Source organism: Odocoileus virginianus, chromosome 28 (assembly GCF_023699985.2).
Source record: "Odocoileus virginianus isolate 20LAN1187 ecotype Illinois chromosome 28, Ovbor_1.2, whole genome shotgun sequence".
Classification (NCBI taxonomy): Eukaryota; Metazoa; Chordata; class Mammalia; order Artiodactyla; family Cervidae; genus Odocoileus; species Odocoileus virginianus.
This window is the reverse complement of record NC_069701.1, coordinates 43,877,284-43,893,678: the sequence shown is the minus strand read 5'-3', so window position 1 is coordinate 43,893,678 and position 16,395 is coordinate 43,877,284. Positions and strand designations below refer to the sequence as shown.

The 16,395-nt window shown below is 64.6% G+C and overlaps 1 protein-coding gene across 1 annotated transcript in view; it reads left to right on the top strand.

The window, feature by feature from the left end:
- Positions 1 to 16,395, top strand: part of MUC5B (mucin 5B, oligomeric mucus/gel-forming) — a 41,035-nt gene that overhangs the window by 13,284 nt on the left and 11,356 nt on the right. Inside the window, 14 exon segments of the mRNA XM_070457093.1 lie at positions 134 to 373; positions 1,239 to 1,395; positions 1,688 to 1,816; positions 2,005 to 2,152; positions 2,241 to 2,284; positions 2,359 to 2,556; positions 2,786 to 8,101; positions 8,104 to 11,741; positions 11,773 to 14,287; positions 14,396 to 14,550; positions 14,925 to 15,054; positions 15,161 to 15,694; positions 15,804 to 15,865; positions 16,017 to 16,247. Coding sequence (XP_070313194.1) covers positions 134 to 373; positions 1,239 to 1,395; positions 1,688 to 1,816; positions 2,005 to 2,152; positions 2,241 to 2,284; positions 2,359 to 2,556; positions 2,786 to 8,101; positions 8,104 to 11,741; positions 11,773 to 14,287; positions 14,396 to 14,550; positions 14,925 to 15,054; positions 15,161 to 15,694; positions 15,804 to 15,865; positions 16,017 to 16,247 — 13,497 coding nt within the window.

Below are 16,395 nucleotides of genomic sequence, written 5' to 3'. Positions count from 1 at the left end.
CTTGTGCAGCCCGCCTTCCTGAAAGCTTGCTGGGTGCTGCCTGAGGGAGTGGGGTGGCCTGCAGCCGTGCCTCCGGGCCAGGCTCTGTGTCTCTCCCTGGCGCCGCCCCATGTGCCCTGTGCTGTCCCTGCAGGGCAGGGTCTGCGGGCTGTGCGGGAACTTTGATGACAACGCTCTCAACGACTTCACCACGCGGAGTCAGTCCGTGGTGGGCGACGTGCTGGAGTTTGGCAACAGCTGGAAATTCTCCCCATCCTGCCCGGATGCTCTGGCCTCCAGGGACCCCTGCACCGCCAACCCGTACCGCAAGTCCTGGGCCCAGAAACAGTGCAGCATCATCAATAGCGCAACCTTCAGCGCCTGCCGGTCTCAGGTGGGCAGGGTGGGGGTGGGACCTGCGTCTGGCCCAAGCTGGCCCTCTGAGAACGGCCTTGACCCCAACCATTGCACAGGGCACGCTGTCTGGCCCTTCCCCCGCATCCCCAGTCCCACCCTGCGTTCCCTGACCACACAGCCTCACCCCCTGGAAATGGGGCTGCAAGCTTCCCGGGCCCTGAGGGTCAGCTCCTGTCCTCCCGCACATTCCCTGAGCTGCCGGCGCCCTGCACAGACAGGAACCTCAGGGCACCTCCAGCCCCAGCCCGGCCCCCGGGAGCAGAGGACCGTGATGGCCTCAGGCCCTTCCCCACGGCCCCTGCTGCTTAGGGACCTCAGGGCACAGTCGCTGACGTGGAGCTTGGGACCCGGGCTGTGCACGGCGATGAGCAGGCGGCCAGTGGGATGGTCTGCCCCGAGGCCGGCCGGCCTGTGTGAGGTCCCGAGGTCCTCCTGGATCGCAGCCCCTCGCCTCCACCTCCCGCCCCCAGCGCTCTGCCCGTTCGGTCAGAAAATCCTCTGTGAACTGACACGGCGGGCTGTGACTCAAGACGGCCCTGCCCGTGGTGGCAAACGCGAGACTTGGGCTCCCCAGGCTCTGCTGCCTGGGAGGGAGGATGGGGAGGGGGCGGCCCCTGGCCCTGAGACAGGACAGCCCACAGCAGGGTCATGGGGAGGGCTGGCCTGCAGCTAAGTGAGGTGCTGAGCAGAGGCAAGGGAAGGATGGTGGGGTGAGGCCAGAGAGGCAACAGGAGACCCGAGGCGGGCACCCAGATGGCAGGTGGGGGCTTGCACATGGGCAGCCGGCCGTCCAGGGGCTGGGGGTTGGCACTTCTCGCTGAGCAGCCCCCGCCCCGCCCCAGGTCGATTCCACCAGGTACTACGAAGCCTGTGTGAGCGATGCCTGTGCCTGCGACTCGGGGGGTGACTGCGAGTGCTTCTGCACGGCTGTGGCCGCCTACGCCCAGGCCTGCCACGAAGCGGGTGTGTGCGTGTCCTGGCGGACCCCGGACATCTGCCGTGAGTTGGGCTGTCCCTGGTGGTGGGAGGAGGTGCAGCTGCAGCCGCGCGGGGGCCTGGCGGGCATGTGTGCACACACAAGGACATGCGTGTACTACATGCGTGTGCACATGCTCTTGTGTGTAAAAACCACACAGACACATCACCCCCAAACGGGAAGGCTCCCTGGGGGACATTTCTGAGGGCAGGGCTGAGAAATAAGACTGGAACTCAGGGGGTGCAGCCTGAGACCCCTCCATTCTGGGAGGGGTGAGCCCAGCAGGCACCCACAGCCTCTCTCCCCCTCGCTCAGCTCTTTTCTGCGACTACTACAACCCGCACGGGGAGTGCGAGTGGCATTACCAGCCCTGCGGGGCCCCCTGTCTGAAGACCTGCCGGAACCCCAGTGGGCTTTGCCTGATGGACCTGCCAGGCCTGGAAGGTGAGGACAGGCTTCTATGGGGAGGCCACACCTCATCACCCCAGGACAGCACACAGGCAAGCGGGTGAGGGGTTCCTGCCACCCCATGTCCGCCCCTGGGACATGAGAGGCAGAGACGGCGGTGCAGTGACAGCTCACACCGCCGGGCCTGAGACGTGAGTCTTCTCCCCGCCCTGCACCCGCCCCAGGCTGCTACCCGAAGTGCCCATCCAGCAAGCCGTTCTTCAACGAGGACCAGATGAAATGCGTGGCCCAGTGCAGCGGCTGCTATGACGAAGACGGGAACTACTATGATGTTGGCAAGAGGGTTCCCACCACGGAGAACTGTCAGAGCTGGTGAGCCAGGGCGGGTGCAGGGCGGGGCCGGGGGGCACACGAGGCTTGTGCCTTGCTGGCTCTTAGCTGTCCTCTCTCCCTCCCCCAGTGACTGCACCTCCAGCGGCCTCCAGTGCACGCACAGCCCCGAGGGTAAGGGGGGCCCGGTTGGTTTGGGGCCGAGGAGCTGGGGCCTCAGACTGAGCCTTGTACTCATCCGTCTTTAGCCTGTACGTGCACCTATGAGGGCAGGACCTATGCCTACGGGGACGTCATCTACAACACAACCGACGGGCTGGGCGCCTGCCTGATTGCCATCTGCAGAGACAATGGAACCATCGTCCGGAGGGCCATGGAGTGCCCCGGAACCCCATCTACAACGCCCTTCACCTTCACCAGCACGGCAGCTCCGCCCTCCACCACGGGTGAGCCTGGTGGGCACACCTCTGGTCCTGCCTTGCCCCCAGGGCCCTGGACCCTGACAGTGGTCTGGGTGCTGAGGGAGGGCCCAGGAAGTGCCTGGTGCAACTGTCCTGGGTGCAAAGGATGGTTCGGGGCCAACCCTGGAGCAGGGGACACGAGTCACCCCTCCTCTGGGCGTGGCTGGCTAGGATGCAGAGGGGACTGACGGGGACCCCTGCCCTCTGCCCACAGGCTTGGTCCCCACCCTGTCCACTGTGTGTGTGTGGAAGGTCTGCCACTGGTCCGACTGGTATGATGGAGGCCATCCAGAGCCAGACATGAGCGGGGGAGACTTTGAAACATTCGAGAACCTGAGGCAGAGGGGCTACCAGGTCTGCCTGGCCCCCGCAGACATTGAGTGCCAGGCACAGCTCTTCCCAGGCATGCCCCTGGAGAAGCTGGGCCAGAAGGTGGAGTGTAGCCGGGGCAAGGGGTTGACTTGCCTCAACAGCGAGCAGAGCCCCCCACTCTGTCTCAACTATGAGCTGAGGGTCCTCTGCTGTGACTATGTGCCCTGTGGCACCAGCCAGCCTCCATCCTCCCAGACACCGGCCACCTCCACCCAGACCACGTCCGCTCTAGGAACCACCCACCCGACCACGGCAGTGCCCACCTCGCAGACCCCATCCACCAAGCTTACCACAGCCACGACCCCAGAGGGCAGCAGCTCTGCGTTCCCAGCCACCACCACCTGTGAGCCTCACTGTCGCTGGACAGAGTGGTTCGACGTGGACTACCCGAAGTACGAGGAGGCTGGGGGCGACTTCGAGACCTACGAGAAGATCAGGGGCGCGGGCGGGGCTGTGTGCGAGCAGCCCCAAGATATAGAGTGTGAGGCTGAGAACTACCCTGGCCAGAAACCAGAGGAGGTGGGCCAGCGAGTGCACTGCGACGTCCGCTTCGGCCTGGTCTGCAGGAACGACGAGCAACTGGGCCTGTTCAAGATGTGCTACAACTACAGAATGCGTGTGCTGTGCTGTAGGTACAACCGCTGCAGCGTGCCCACGTCCACCACGTCCCCCACGGCCACGGCCTCCCCCTCCACAGCCACCGCTGCTACAGCCACCACTGCGACCGTGCCCACGGCCACCCCCTCCAGAGTCACTGCCACCACTGCGACCGTGCCCACGGCCACGACTGTGACTGCCACCACTGCGACCGTGCCCACGGCCTCCCCCTCCATAGTCACTGCCACCACTGCGACCGTGCCCACGGCCACCCCCTCCACAGCCACTGCCACCACTGTGACCGTGCCCACGGCCACCCCCTCCACAGCCACTGCCACCACTGCGACCGTGCCCACGGCCACCACTGCGACCGTGCCCACGGCCACCGCCTCCATAGTCACTGCCACCACTGCGACCGTGCCCACGGCCACCCCCTCCACAGCCACTGCCACCACTGCGACCGTGCCCACGGCCACCCCCTCCACAGCCACTGCCACCACTGCGACCGTGCCCACGGCCACGACTGTGACTGCCACCACTGCGACCGTGCCCACGGCCTCCCCCTCCACAGCCACTGCTGCTACAGCCACCACTGCGACAGTGCCCACGGCCACCACTGCGACAGTGCCCACAGCCACCCCATCCATAGTCACTGCCACCACTGCGACAGTGCCCACGGCCACCCCCTCCATAGTCACTGCCACCACTGTGACAGTGCCCACGGCCACCACTGCGACAGTACCCACGGCCACCACTGCGACAGTGCCCACGGCCACCACTGCGACAGTACCCACGGCCACCCCCTCCACAGCCACAGCCACCACTGCGACAGTGCCCACGGCCACCACTGCAACAGTGCCCACAGCCACCCCATCCATAGTCACTGCCACCACTGGGACAGTGCCCACGGCCATGACTGTGACTGCCACCACTGCGACAGTGCCCATGGCCACCACTGCTACAGTGCCCACAGCCACCCCTGTGACTGCCACCACTGCGACAGTGCCCACGGCCATCCCATCCATAGCCACGGCCACCACCGAGACAGCCGCCACTGCTACAGTGCCCACGGCCACTGGAATCACCTCGACTGCCACCATCTCTACAGCGGCCACCTCCACTGCCATCACAGCGACAGTGCCCACAGCCAGCACCTCTAAAACCACAGCCCCCTCTGCCGCTGCCATCACTGCTACAGTGCCCATGGCCACCCCCTCCATAGTCACTGCCACCACTGCGACAGTGCCCACGGCCACCATCTACACTGGCACAGCCCCCACTGCCTCTACGGCCTCCAGCACCACCTCCACTGCTGTGCCAACAACCACACAGTCCAGAACACAGGTGGGGAGCACAGTGGTTACCGGGCCCCCTGCCAGCAGTGCCACACCAATGCCTGCCCTTTCCACGGGACTCACGACCCGAGTGACACACTCGAGTCCAGGCCACACAGGCACACCCCCAACATCTCCTCCAGGATCCACAGGGTCCACCACCCCGGGGACAGCCACGTCGGTCCTCCCGACTCAGAAACCCTCACAGGAGCCCACCTCGGTGTTGACAACGACTCAAACCTCCACAGCTCGGCTGCCGACAGAAACAGCCCTGAGCACAACAGGCACCCCTCCCACCAGCATGCTGCCCACCCAGCTCACCAAGACTGGCACCCCAGCCCTGACTATGGCCACCACTGGGGCCTCCACCAGCCAGGGCACGACCAGCTGTGAACGCAAGTGCCAGTGGACACAGTGGTTCGACGTGGACTACCCGAGGTACGAGGAGGCTGGGGGCGACTTTGAGACCTACGAGAAGATCAGGGGCGCGGGCGGGGCTGTGTGTGAGCAGCCCCAAGATATAGAGTGTGAGGCTGAGAACTACCCTGGCCAGAAACCAGAGGAGGTGGGCCAGCGAGTGCACTGCGACGTCCGCTTCGGCCTGGTGTGCAGGAACGACGAGCAACTGGGCCTGTTCAAGATGTGCTACAACTACAGAATGCGTGTGCTGTGCTGTAGGTACAACCGCTGCAGCGTGCCCACGTCCACCACGTCCCCCACGGCCACGGCCTCCCCCTCCACAGCCACCGCTGCTACAGCCACCACTGCGACCGTGCCCACGGCCACCACTGCGACCGTGCCCACGGCCACCGCCTCCATAGTCACTGCCACCACTGCGACCGTGCCCACGGCCACCGCCTCCATAGTCACTGCCACCACTGCGACCGTGCCCACGGCCACCGCCTCCATAGTCACTGCCACCACTGCGACCGTGCCCACGGCCACCCCCTCCATAGTCACTGCCACCACTGCGACCGTGCCCACAGCCACCACTGCGACCGTGCCCACGGCCACGACTGTGACTGCCACCACTGCGACAGTGCCCACGGCCACCCCCTCCATAGTCACTGCCACCACTGCGACCGTGCGCACGGCCACCCCCTCCACAGCCACTGCCACCACTGCGACCATGCCCACGGCCACCACTGCGACCGTGCCCACGGCCACCCCCTCCACAGCCACTGCCACCACTGCGACCGTGCCCACGGCCACGACTGCGACCATGCCCACGGCCACCCCCTCCATAGTCACTGCCACCACTGCGACAGTGCCCACGGCCACCCCCTCCACAGCCACTGCTGCTACAGCCACCACTGCGACCGTGCCCACGGCCACGACTGCGACCGTGCCCACGGCCACCGCCTCCATAGTCACTGCCACCACTGCGACAGTGCCCACGGCCACCCCCTCCATAGTCACTGCCACCACTGCGACCGTGCCCACGGCCACCCCCTCCATAGTCACTGCCACCACTGCGACCGTGCCCACGGCCACCCCCTCCACAGCCACTGCCACCACTGCGACCATGCCCACGGCCACCACTGCGACCGTGCCCACGGCCACCCCCTCCACAGCCACTGCCACCACTGCGACCGTGCCCACGGCCACCCCCTCCACAGTCACTGCCACCACTGCGACCGTGCCCACGGCCACCCCCTCCACAGTCACTGCCACCACTGCGACCGTGCCCACGGCCACCCCCTCCACAGTCACTGCCACCACTGCGACAGTGCCCACGGCCACCCCCTCCACAGTCACTGCCACCACTGCGACAGTGCCCACGGTCACCCCCTCCACAGTCACGGCCACCACTGCGACAGTGCCCACGGTCACCCCCTCCATAGCCACGGCCACCACTGCGACAGTGCCCACGGCCACCCCCTCCATAGCCACGGCCACTACTGCGACAGTGCCCACGGCCACCCCCTCCATAGCCACGGCCACCACTGCGACCGTGCCCACGGCCACCACTGCGACAGTGCCCACGGTCACCCCCTCCATAGCCACGGCCACTACTGCGACAGTGCCCACGGCCACCCCCTCCACAGCCACTGCCACCACTGCGACAGTGCCCACGGCCACCACTGCAACAGTGCCCACAGCCACCCCATCCATAGTCACTGCCACCACTGGGACAGTGCCCACGGCCATGACTGTGACTGCCACCACTGCGACAGTGCCCACGGCCACCACTGCTACAGTGCCCACAGCCACCCCATCCATAGCCACGGCCACCACCGAGACAGCCGCCACTGCTACAGTGCCCACGGGCACCACTGTGACTGCCACCACTGTGACAGTGCCCACGGCCATCCCATCCATAGCCACGGCCACCACCGAGACAGCCGCCACTGCTACAGTGCCCACGGCCACTGGAATCACCTCGACTGCCACCATCTCTACAGCGGCCACCTCCACTGCCATCACAGCTACAGTGCCCACAGCCAGCACCTCTAAAACCACAGCCCCCTCTGCCGCTGCCGTCACTGCTACAGTGCCCATGGCCACCCCCTCCATAGTCACTGCCACCACTGCAACAGTGCCCACGGTCACCGTCTACACTGGCACAGCCCCCACTGCCTCTACGGCCTCCAGCACCACCTCCACTGCTGTGCCAACAACCACACAGTCCAGAACACAGGTGGGGAGCACAGTGGTTACCGGGCCCCCTGCCAGCAGTGCCACACCAATGCCTGCCCTTTCCACGGGACTCACGACCCGAGTGACACACTCGAGTCCAGGCCACACAGGCACACCCCCAACATCTCCTCCAGGATCCACAGGGTCCACCACCCCGGGGACAGCCACGTCGGTCCTCCCGACTCAGAAACCCTCACAGGAGCCCACCTCGGTGTTGACAACGACTCAAACCTCCACAGCTCGGCCGCCGACAGAAACAGCCCTGAGCACAACAGGCACCCCTCCCACCAGCATGCTGCCCACCCAGCTCACCAAGACTGGCACCCCAGCCCTGACTATGGCCACCACTGGGGCCTCCACCAGCCAGGGCACGACCAGCTGTGAACGCAAGTGCCAGTGGACACAGTGGTTCGACGTGGACTACCCGAGGTACGAGGAGGCTGGGGGCGACTTTGAGACCTACGAGAAGATCAGGGGCGCGGGCGGGGCTGTGTGTGAGCAGCCCCAAGATATAGAGTGTGAGGCTGAGAACTACCCTGGCCAGAAACCAGAGGAGGTGGGCCAGCGAGTGCACTGCGACGTCCGCTTCGCCTGGTGTGCAGGAACGACGAGCAACTGGGCCTGTTCAAGATGTGCTACAACTACAGAATGCGTGTGCTGTGCTGTAGGTACAACCGCTGCAGCGTGCCCACGTCCACCACGTCCCCCACGGCCACGGCCTCCCCCTCCACAGCCACCGCTGCTACAGCCACCACTGCGACCGTGCCCACGGCCACCACTGCGACCGTGCCCACGGCCACTGCCTCCATAGTCACTGCCACCACTGCGACCGTGCCCACGGCCACCGCCTCCATAGTCACTGCCACCACTGCGACCGTGCCCACGGCCACCGCCTCCATAGTCACTGCCACCACTGCGACCGTGCCCACGGCCACCCCCTCCATAGTCACTGCCACCACTGCGACCGTGCCCACAGCCACCACTGCGACCGTGCCCACGGCCACCCCCTCCACAGCCACTGCCACCACTGCGACCGTGCCCACGGCCACCCCCTCCACAGCCACTGCCACCACTGCGACCGTGCCCACGGCCACGACTGCGACCGTGCCCACGGCCACCCCCTCCATAGTCACTGCCACCACTGCGACAGTGCCCACGGCCACCCCCTCCACAGCCACTGCCACCACTGGGACAGTGCCCACGGCCACCACTGCGACCGTGCCCACGGCCACCCCCTCCACAGCCACTGCCACCACTGGGACAGTGCCCACGGCCACCACTGCGACCGTGCCCACGGCCACCCCCTCCACAGCCACTGCCACCACTGGGACAGTGCCCACGGCCATGACTGTGACTGCCACCATGCCTATAGTGCCCACGGCCACCACTGTGACTGCGACAGTGCCCACGGCCACCATCTACACTGGCACAGCCCCCACTGCCTCTACGGCCTCCAGCACCACCTCCACTGCTGTGCCAACAACCACACAGTCCAGAACACAGGTGGGGAGCACAGTGGTTACCGGGCCCCCTGCCAGCAGTGCCACACCAATGCCTGCCCTTTCCACGGGACTCACGACCCGAGTGACACACTCGAGTCCAGGCCACACAGGCACACCCCCAACATCTCCTCCAGGATCCACAGGGTCCACCACCCCGGGGACAGCCACGTCGGTCCTCCCGACTCAGAAACCCTCACAGGAGCCCACCTCGGTGTTGACAACGACTCAAACCTCCACAGCTCGGCTGCCGACAGAAACAGCCCTGAGCACAACAGGCACCCCTCCCACCAGCATGCTGCCCACCCAGCTCACCAAGACTGGCACCCCAGCCCTGACTATGGCCACCACTGGGGCCTCCACCAGCCAGGGCACGACCAGCTGTCAACCCAAGTGCCAGTGGACAGAGTGGTTTGATGTGGACTTCCCCACCTCGGGGGTCATGAGTGGAGACATAGAGACCTACGACAATATCCGGGCTGCAGGCGGCAAAATGTGCCAGCAGCCAGAGAAGATTGAATGTCGGGCAGAGAACTACCCTGAGGTCAGCATTGACCAGATTGGGCAGGTGCTCAGCTGCAGCCTGGAGACAGGGTTGGTGTGCAGGAACGAGGACCAGAAGGGCCCATTCACCATGTGCTTCAACTACAACATCCGTGTCTACTGCTGTGATGATGTCCGACACTGCCCCACCACAGCCACCCCAGGCCTCCAGTCCACTTCCGTGCCCCCTAGCAGCTCCACAGCAACGGGGCCATGGACCTCGACCTCCATGACGACCTGGCCCCAAATCTCTTCCTCCATGGTCCTGCCCACGACCCCCAAGCCAACTTTGACTGGTGCCCCCTCCACAGTCACTCTGGTGACTTCCCACATTCTTGAGTCCACCTCTGTGACCAACCTGCCCCCCAGCCCAGTGATGCCCACCACTCAGGCCACCACCCACACCCACTTCCTGCCACCCACAACCTCCAACGGCACTACACAAATCACAGAGCTTCCCATCAGGCCCTCTGAGACCATGACCAGACCCCCAGTCACCACACTCAGCACAGGCCAGGCTACTTCCAGCACAGGGGCAGGCACCAGAACCTCCCTATCCCCTCCATGGCCTCAGCCCAGCACCTCCTCACTGGGCACCTCCCTGGGACCCACCACCACCACCACCACCTCCAGCTCTGTGACCACTTTGTCCTCGCCAAAGACCCACACCTCTGGGACCACCTTGGTCCCCATGCCCCCAGGGACTGAGTCCACAGCCTGTGAGCGTCAGTGTGCCTGGACAGACTGGATGGACCAGAGCTACCCAATGCCAGGGGCTAATGGGGGGGACTTTGAGACCTATGCTAACATCCGGGCGGCCGGTGGGACTATCTGTGAGCAGCCTCTGAGGCTGGAGTGTCGGGCTGAGGAGCTGCCTGACATCACCCTGCAGGACCTGGGCCAGGTGGTAGAGTGCCAGCTAGAGGTGGGCCTGGTGTGCCGGAACCAGGACCAGAGTGGCCAGATGTGCTTCAACTACCAGATCCGCTTGCTCTGCTGTGACAAGAGCCACTGCCCCAGCACGGCCATCACCACTTCCACCCCCACCAGTGTGACAGGACCCTCCTCCACAGCGACCACAGAGAGGACCTCCACCCCCACCAGTGTGACAGGACCCTCCTCCACAGCGACAACAGAGAGGACCTCCACCCCCACGAGTGTGACAGGACCCTCCTCCACAGCGACCACAGAAAGGGTCTCCACACCCACCACAGTGACAGGACCTTCCTCCACAGCGACCACTGAGAGGACCTCCGCCCCTACCAGTGTGACAGGACCCTCCTCCACAGCGACCACAGAAAGGATCTCCACGCCCACCACAGTGACAGGACCCTCCTCCACAGCGACCACAGAGAGGACCTCCACCCCCACCAGTGTGACAGGACCCTCCTCCACAGCGACCACAGAGAGGACCTCCGCCCCCACCAGTGTGACAGGACCCTCCTCCACAGCGACCACAGAGAGGACCTCCACCCCCACCAGTGTGACAGGACCCTCCTCCACAGCGACCACAGAAAGGATCTCCACGCCCACCACAGTGACAGGACCTTCCTCCACAGCGACCACAGAGAGGACCTCCGCCCCCACGAGTGTGACAGGATCCTCCTCCACAGCGACCACAGAGAGGACCTCCGCCCCCACGAGTGTGACAGGACCCTCCTCCACAGCGACCACAGAGAGGACCTCCGCCCCCACGAGTGTGACAGGATCCTCCTCCACAGCGACCACAGAGAGGACCTCCGCCCCCACGAGTGTGACAGGACTCTCCTCCACAGCGACCACAGAGAGGACCTCCGCCCCCACCAGTGTGACAGGACCCTCCTCCACAGCGACCACAGGGAGGACCTCCGCCCCCACCAGTGTGACAGGACCCTCCTCCACAGCGACCACAGGGAGGACCTCCGCCCCCACCAGTGTGACAGGACCCTCCTCCACAGCGACCACAGGGAGGACCTCCGCCCCCACGAGTGTGACAGGACCCTCCTCCACAGCGACCACAGGGAGGACCTCCGCCCCCACGAGTGTGACAGGACCCTCCTCCACAGCGACCACAGAGAGGACCTCCGCCCCTACCAGTGTGACAGGACCTTCCTCCACAGTGACCTCAGAAAGGGTCTCCACGCCCATCACAGTGACAGGACCCTCCTCCACAGCGACCACAGAGAGGACCTCCGCCCCCACGAGTGTGACAGGACCCTCCTCCACAGCGACCACAGAGGAGGACCTCCACTCCCACCAGTGTGACAGGACCCTCCTCCACAGTGACCACAGAGAGGACCTCCGCCCCCACCAGTGTGACAGGACCCTCCTCCACAGCGACCACAGAGAGGACCTCCGCCCCCACCAGTGTGACAGGACCCTCCTCCACAGCGACCACAGAGAGGACCTCCGCCCCCACCAGTGTGACAGGACCCTCCTCCACAGCGACCACAGAGAGGACCTCCGCCCCTACCAGTGTGACAGGACCTTCCTCCACAGTGACCTCAGAAAGGGTCTCCACGCCCATCACAGTGACAGGACCCTCCTCCACAGCGACCACAGAGAGGACCTCCACCCCCACCAGTGTGACAGGACCCTCCTCCACAGCGACCACAGAGAGGACCTCCGCCCCCACCAGTGTGACAGGACCCTCCTCCACAGCGACCACAGAGAGGACCTCCACCCCCACGAGTGTGACAGGACCCTCCTCCACAGCGACCACAGAGAGGACCTCCGCCCCCACGAGTGTGACAGGACCCTCCTCCACAGCGACCACAGAGAGGACCTCCGCCCCCACCAGTGTGACAGGACCCTCCTCCACAGCGACCACAGAGAGGACCTCCACCCCCACCAGTGTGACAGGATCCTCCTCCACAGCGACCACAGAAAGGGTCTCCACGCCCACCACAGTGACAGGACCTTCCTCCACAGCAACCACTGAGAGGACCTCCGCCCCCACCAGTGTGACAGGACCTTCCTCCACAGCGACCACAGAGAGGACCTCCGCCCCCACCAGTGTGACAGGATCCTCCTCCACAGCGACCACAGAGAGGACCTCTGCCCCCACGAGTGTGACAGGACCCTCCTCCACAGCGACCACAGAGAGGACCTCCGCCCCCACCAGTGTGACAGGACCCTCCTCCACAGCGACCACAGAAAGGATCTCCACGCCCACCACAGTGACAGGACCCTCCTCCACAGCGACCACAGAGAGGACCTCCGCCCCCACCAGTGTGATAGGACCCTCCTCCACAGCGTCCACAGAAAGGATCTCCACGCCCACCACAGTGACAGGACCCTCCTCCACAGCGACCACAGAGAGGACCTCCACTCCCACCAGTGTGACAGGACCTTCCTCCACAGCGACCACCAAGAGGGTCTCCACCCCCACCACTGTGACAGGATTCTCCTCCACAGCGACCACAGAGAGGACCTCCGCCCCCACCAGTGTGACAGGACCCTCCTCCACAGTGACCTCAGAAAGGGTCTCCACGCCCATCACAGTGACAGGACCTTCCTCCACAGCGACCACTGAGAGGGTCTCCACTCCCACCAGTGTGACAGGACCTTCTTCCACAGAAACCACACAGAGAACCTCCACCCCCACCAGTGTGACAACTCCGTCCTCCACAGTAACCACTGCGATGGTCTCCACCTCCTCCAGTGTGACAGGACCCTCCTCCACAGCAACCACAGAGAGTACTTCCACCCCCACTAGTGTGACAGGACCCTCCTCCACAGTGACCACCGAGAGGACCTCCGCCCCCACCAGTGTGACAGGACCCTCTTCCATAGCAACCTCAGAAAGGGTCTCCACGCCCACCATAGTGACAGGACCTTCCTCCACAGCGACCACCGAGAGGACCTCCGCCCCCACGAGTGTGACAGTACCCTCCTCCACAGCGACCTCAGAAAGGGTCTCCACGCCCACCACAGTGACAGGACCCTCCTCCACAGTGACCACCGAGAGGACCTCCGCCCCCACCAGTGTGACAGGACCCTCCTCCACAGCGACCTCAGAAAGGGTCTCCACGCCCACCACAGTGACAGGACCCTCCTCCACAGTGACCACCGAGAGGACCTCCGCCCCCACCAGTGTGACAGGACCCTCCTCCACAGCAACCTCAGAAAGGGTCTCCACGCCCACCATAGTGACAGGACCTTCCTCCACAGCGACCACCGAGAGGACCTCCACCCCCACCAGTGTGACAGGACCCTCCTCCACAGTGACCACAGAGAGGACCTCTGCCCCCACGAGTGTGACAGTACCCTCCTCCACAGTGACCTCAGAAAGGGTCTCTACGCCCACCACAGTGACAGAACCTTCCTCCACAGCGACCACCAAGAGGGTCTCCACCCCCACCAGTTTGACAGGACTTTCCTCCACAGCAACCACACAGAGAACCTCCACCTCCACCAATGTGACAACTCCGTCCTCCACAGTAACCACTGTGACGGTCTCCACGCCCTCCAGTGTGACAGGACCCTCCTCCAGAGCGACCACAGAGAGGACCTCCACCCCCACCAGTGTGACAGGACCTTCCTCCACAGCGACCTCAGAAAGGGTCTCCACGCCCATCACAGTGACAGGACCTTCCTCCACATCGACCACTGAGAGGGTCTCCACCCCCACCAGTGTGACAGGACCTTCCTCCACAGCGACCACAGAGAAGACCTCCACACCCACCACTGTGACAGGACCCTCCCCCACAGCAACCACCGAGAGGACCTCCACACCCACCACTTTGACAGGACCCCCCTCCAAAGCGACCACTGAGGGGACCTCCACCCTCACCACTGTGACAGTTCCCTTCTCCACAGGGACCACTGAGAGTACCTCCACCCCCATCAGTGTGACAAGACCTTCCTCCACAGCGACCACTGAGAGGACCCTCATCCCCACCAGTGTGACAGGACCTCCCTCCAAAGCGACCACTGAGGGGACATCCACCTCCACTAGTGTGACAGCTCCCTTCTCCATGGGGAACACTGAGAGGACCTCCACCCCCACGAGTGTGACAGGACCCTCCTCCACAGCAACCTCAGAGAGGGTCTCCACGCCCACGAGTGTGACAGCTCCCTTCTTCACAGCGACCAGCAGGAGGACCTCCACCCCCACCAGTGTGACAGGACCTCCCTCCAAAGCGACCACTGAGGGGACCTCCACCCCCACCAGTGTGACAGCTCCCTTCTCCACGGGTATAACTGAGAGGACCTCCACCCCCACCAGTGTGACAGGACCCTCCTCCAAAGCGACCACTGAGGGGACATCCACCCCCACCAGTGTGACAGCTCCCTCCTCAGGGACCACAGAGAGGGTCTCTACCCCCACGAGTAGGACAGTACTCTCCTCTACAGCAACCTCAGAAAGGGTCTCCACCCCCACCAGTGTGACAGGACCCTCCTCCACCGTGACCACCGAGAGGACCTCCACCCCCACCAGTGTGACAGGACCCTCCTCCACAGCGACCACTGAGAGGACCTCCACCCCCACCAGTGTGACAGGACCCTCCTCCACAGCGACCTCAGAAAGGGTCTCCACGCCCACGAGTGTGACAGCTCCCTTCTCCATGGGGACCACTGAGAGGACCTCCACCCCGACCAGTGTGACAGCTCCCTCCTCAGGGACCACAGAGAGGGTCTTCACCCCCACGAGTGGGACAGGACCCTCCTCCACAGCAACCTCAGAAAGGGTCTCCACCCCCACCAGTGTGACAGGACCCTCCTCCACCGTGACCACCGAGAGGACCTCCACCCCTACCAGTGTGACAGGACCCTCCTCCAAAGTGACCACTGAGGGGACCTCCACCCCCACCAGTGTGACAGGACCCTCCTCCACAGCGACCTCAGAAAGGGTCCCTACCCCCACCAGTGTGACAGCTCCCTCCTCCATGGGGACCACCGAGAGGGTGTCCATCTCTAGTCCCTCTGCCTTCCCGGGGTCCTCACCCATGACCACCAAGCCAGGCTTGTCCAGTATCTCTCCCACAGGTCACCTGTTGACCTCCCCCTTATCGACTACTCCTGGGTCTCCACCCACTACCCCGTCCTGGTCCTCAGAGACCTCTGGCAGCCTGATGCCCTCCGTTGTCCCCCCAACCTCATCTGGGCCCACCACGCCCTGCCTTTGTCACGCCTTTGGGAAGTTCTTCCTACCAGGTACGTGAAGTGGCACCCCCTCCTGCAGACCTCCTCCCTGGTTTGGTTACCTTGATTGTATCATACCCTTTTGCCCCACATTGGCTGACCTGTTGTCCTGACCTTGCAGGGGACACTGTCTACACAGACACAGATGGGCAGGCGCCCTTCTTAGCCACTGCAACCAGCACTGTGACTGGACCGCTCCAGGGCACCTGCCTACCTCCTCACCCCAGAACCTCAGCACTCTGCCGCCCAACTCACCCCAGTGTGGTCGGCTTGATCCACATCCCTCTAGAAAGGGTGCCTCCACCCCTCATGACCTGACCCGGCCTCTCCACAGGACACTGAGAGGACCTCCACCCCCTCCAGTTGTGACAGGACCCTCCTCCCAGCGACCACAGAGGGCCTCCGCCCCCAGTGGGGACAGGACCCTCTCCACAGCGACCACGAGAGGCCCCCACCCCCACGATGTGACAGGGCCTCCTCCACAGCGACCAAGAGAGGACCTCCGCCCCACGAGTGTGACGGGCCCTCCTCCCCAGCGACCCCAGAGGGACCCCGCCCCCCCCAGGTGAAAAGGGCCCTCCTCCACAGCGACCACAGAGAGGACCTCCACCCCCCCCAGTGTGCGGTCCCCTCCACGCGACCACAGAAAGGGTTACCACCCCACCAAATGCAGGACCTTCCTCCAAGCAACCCCTGGAAAAGGGCCTCGCCCC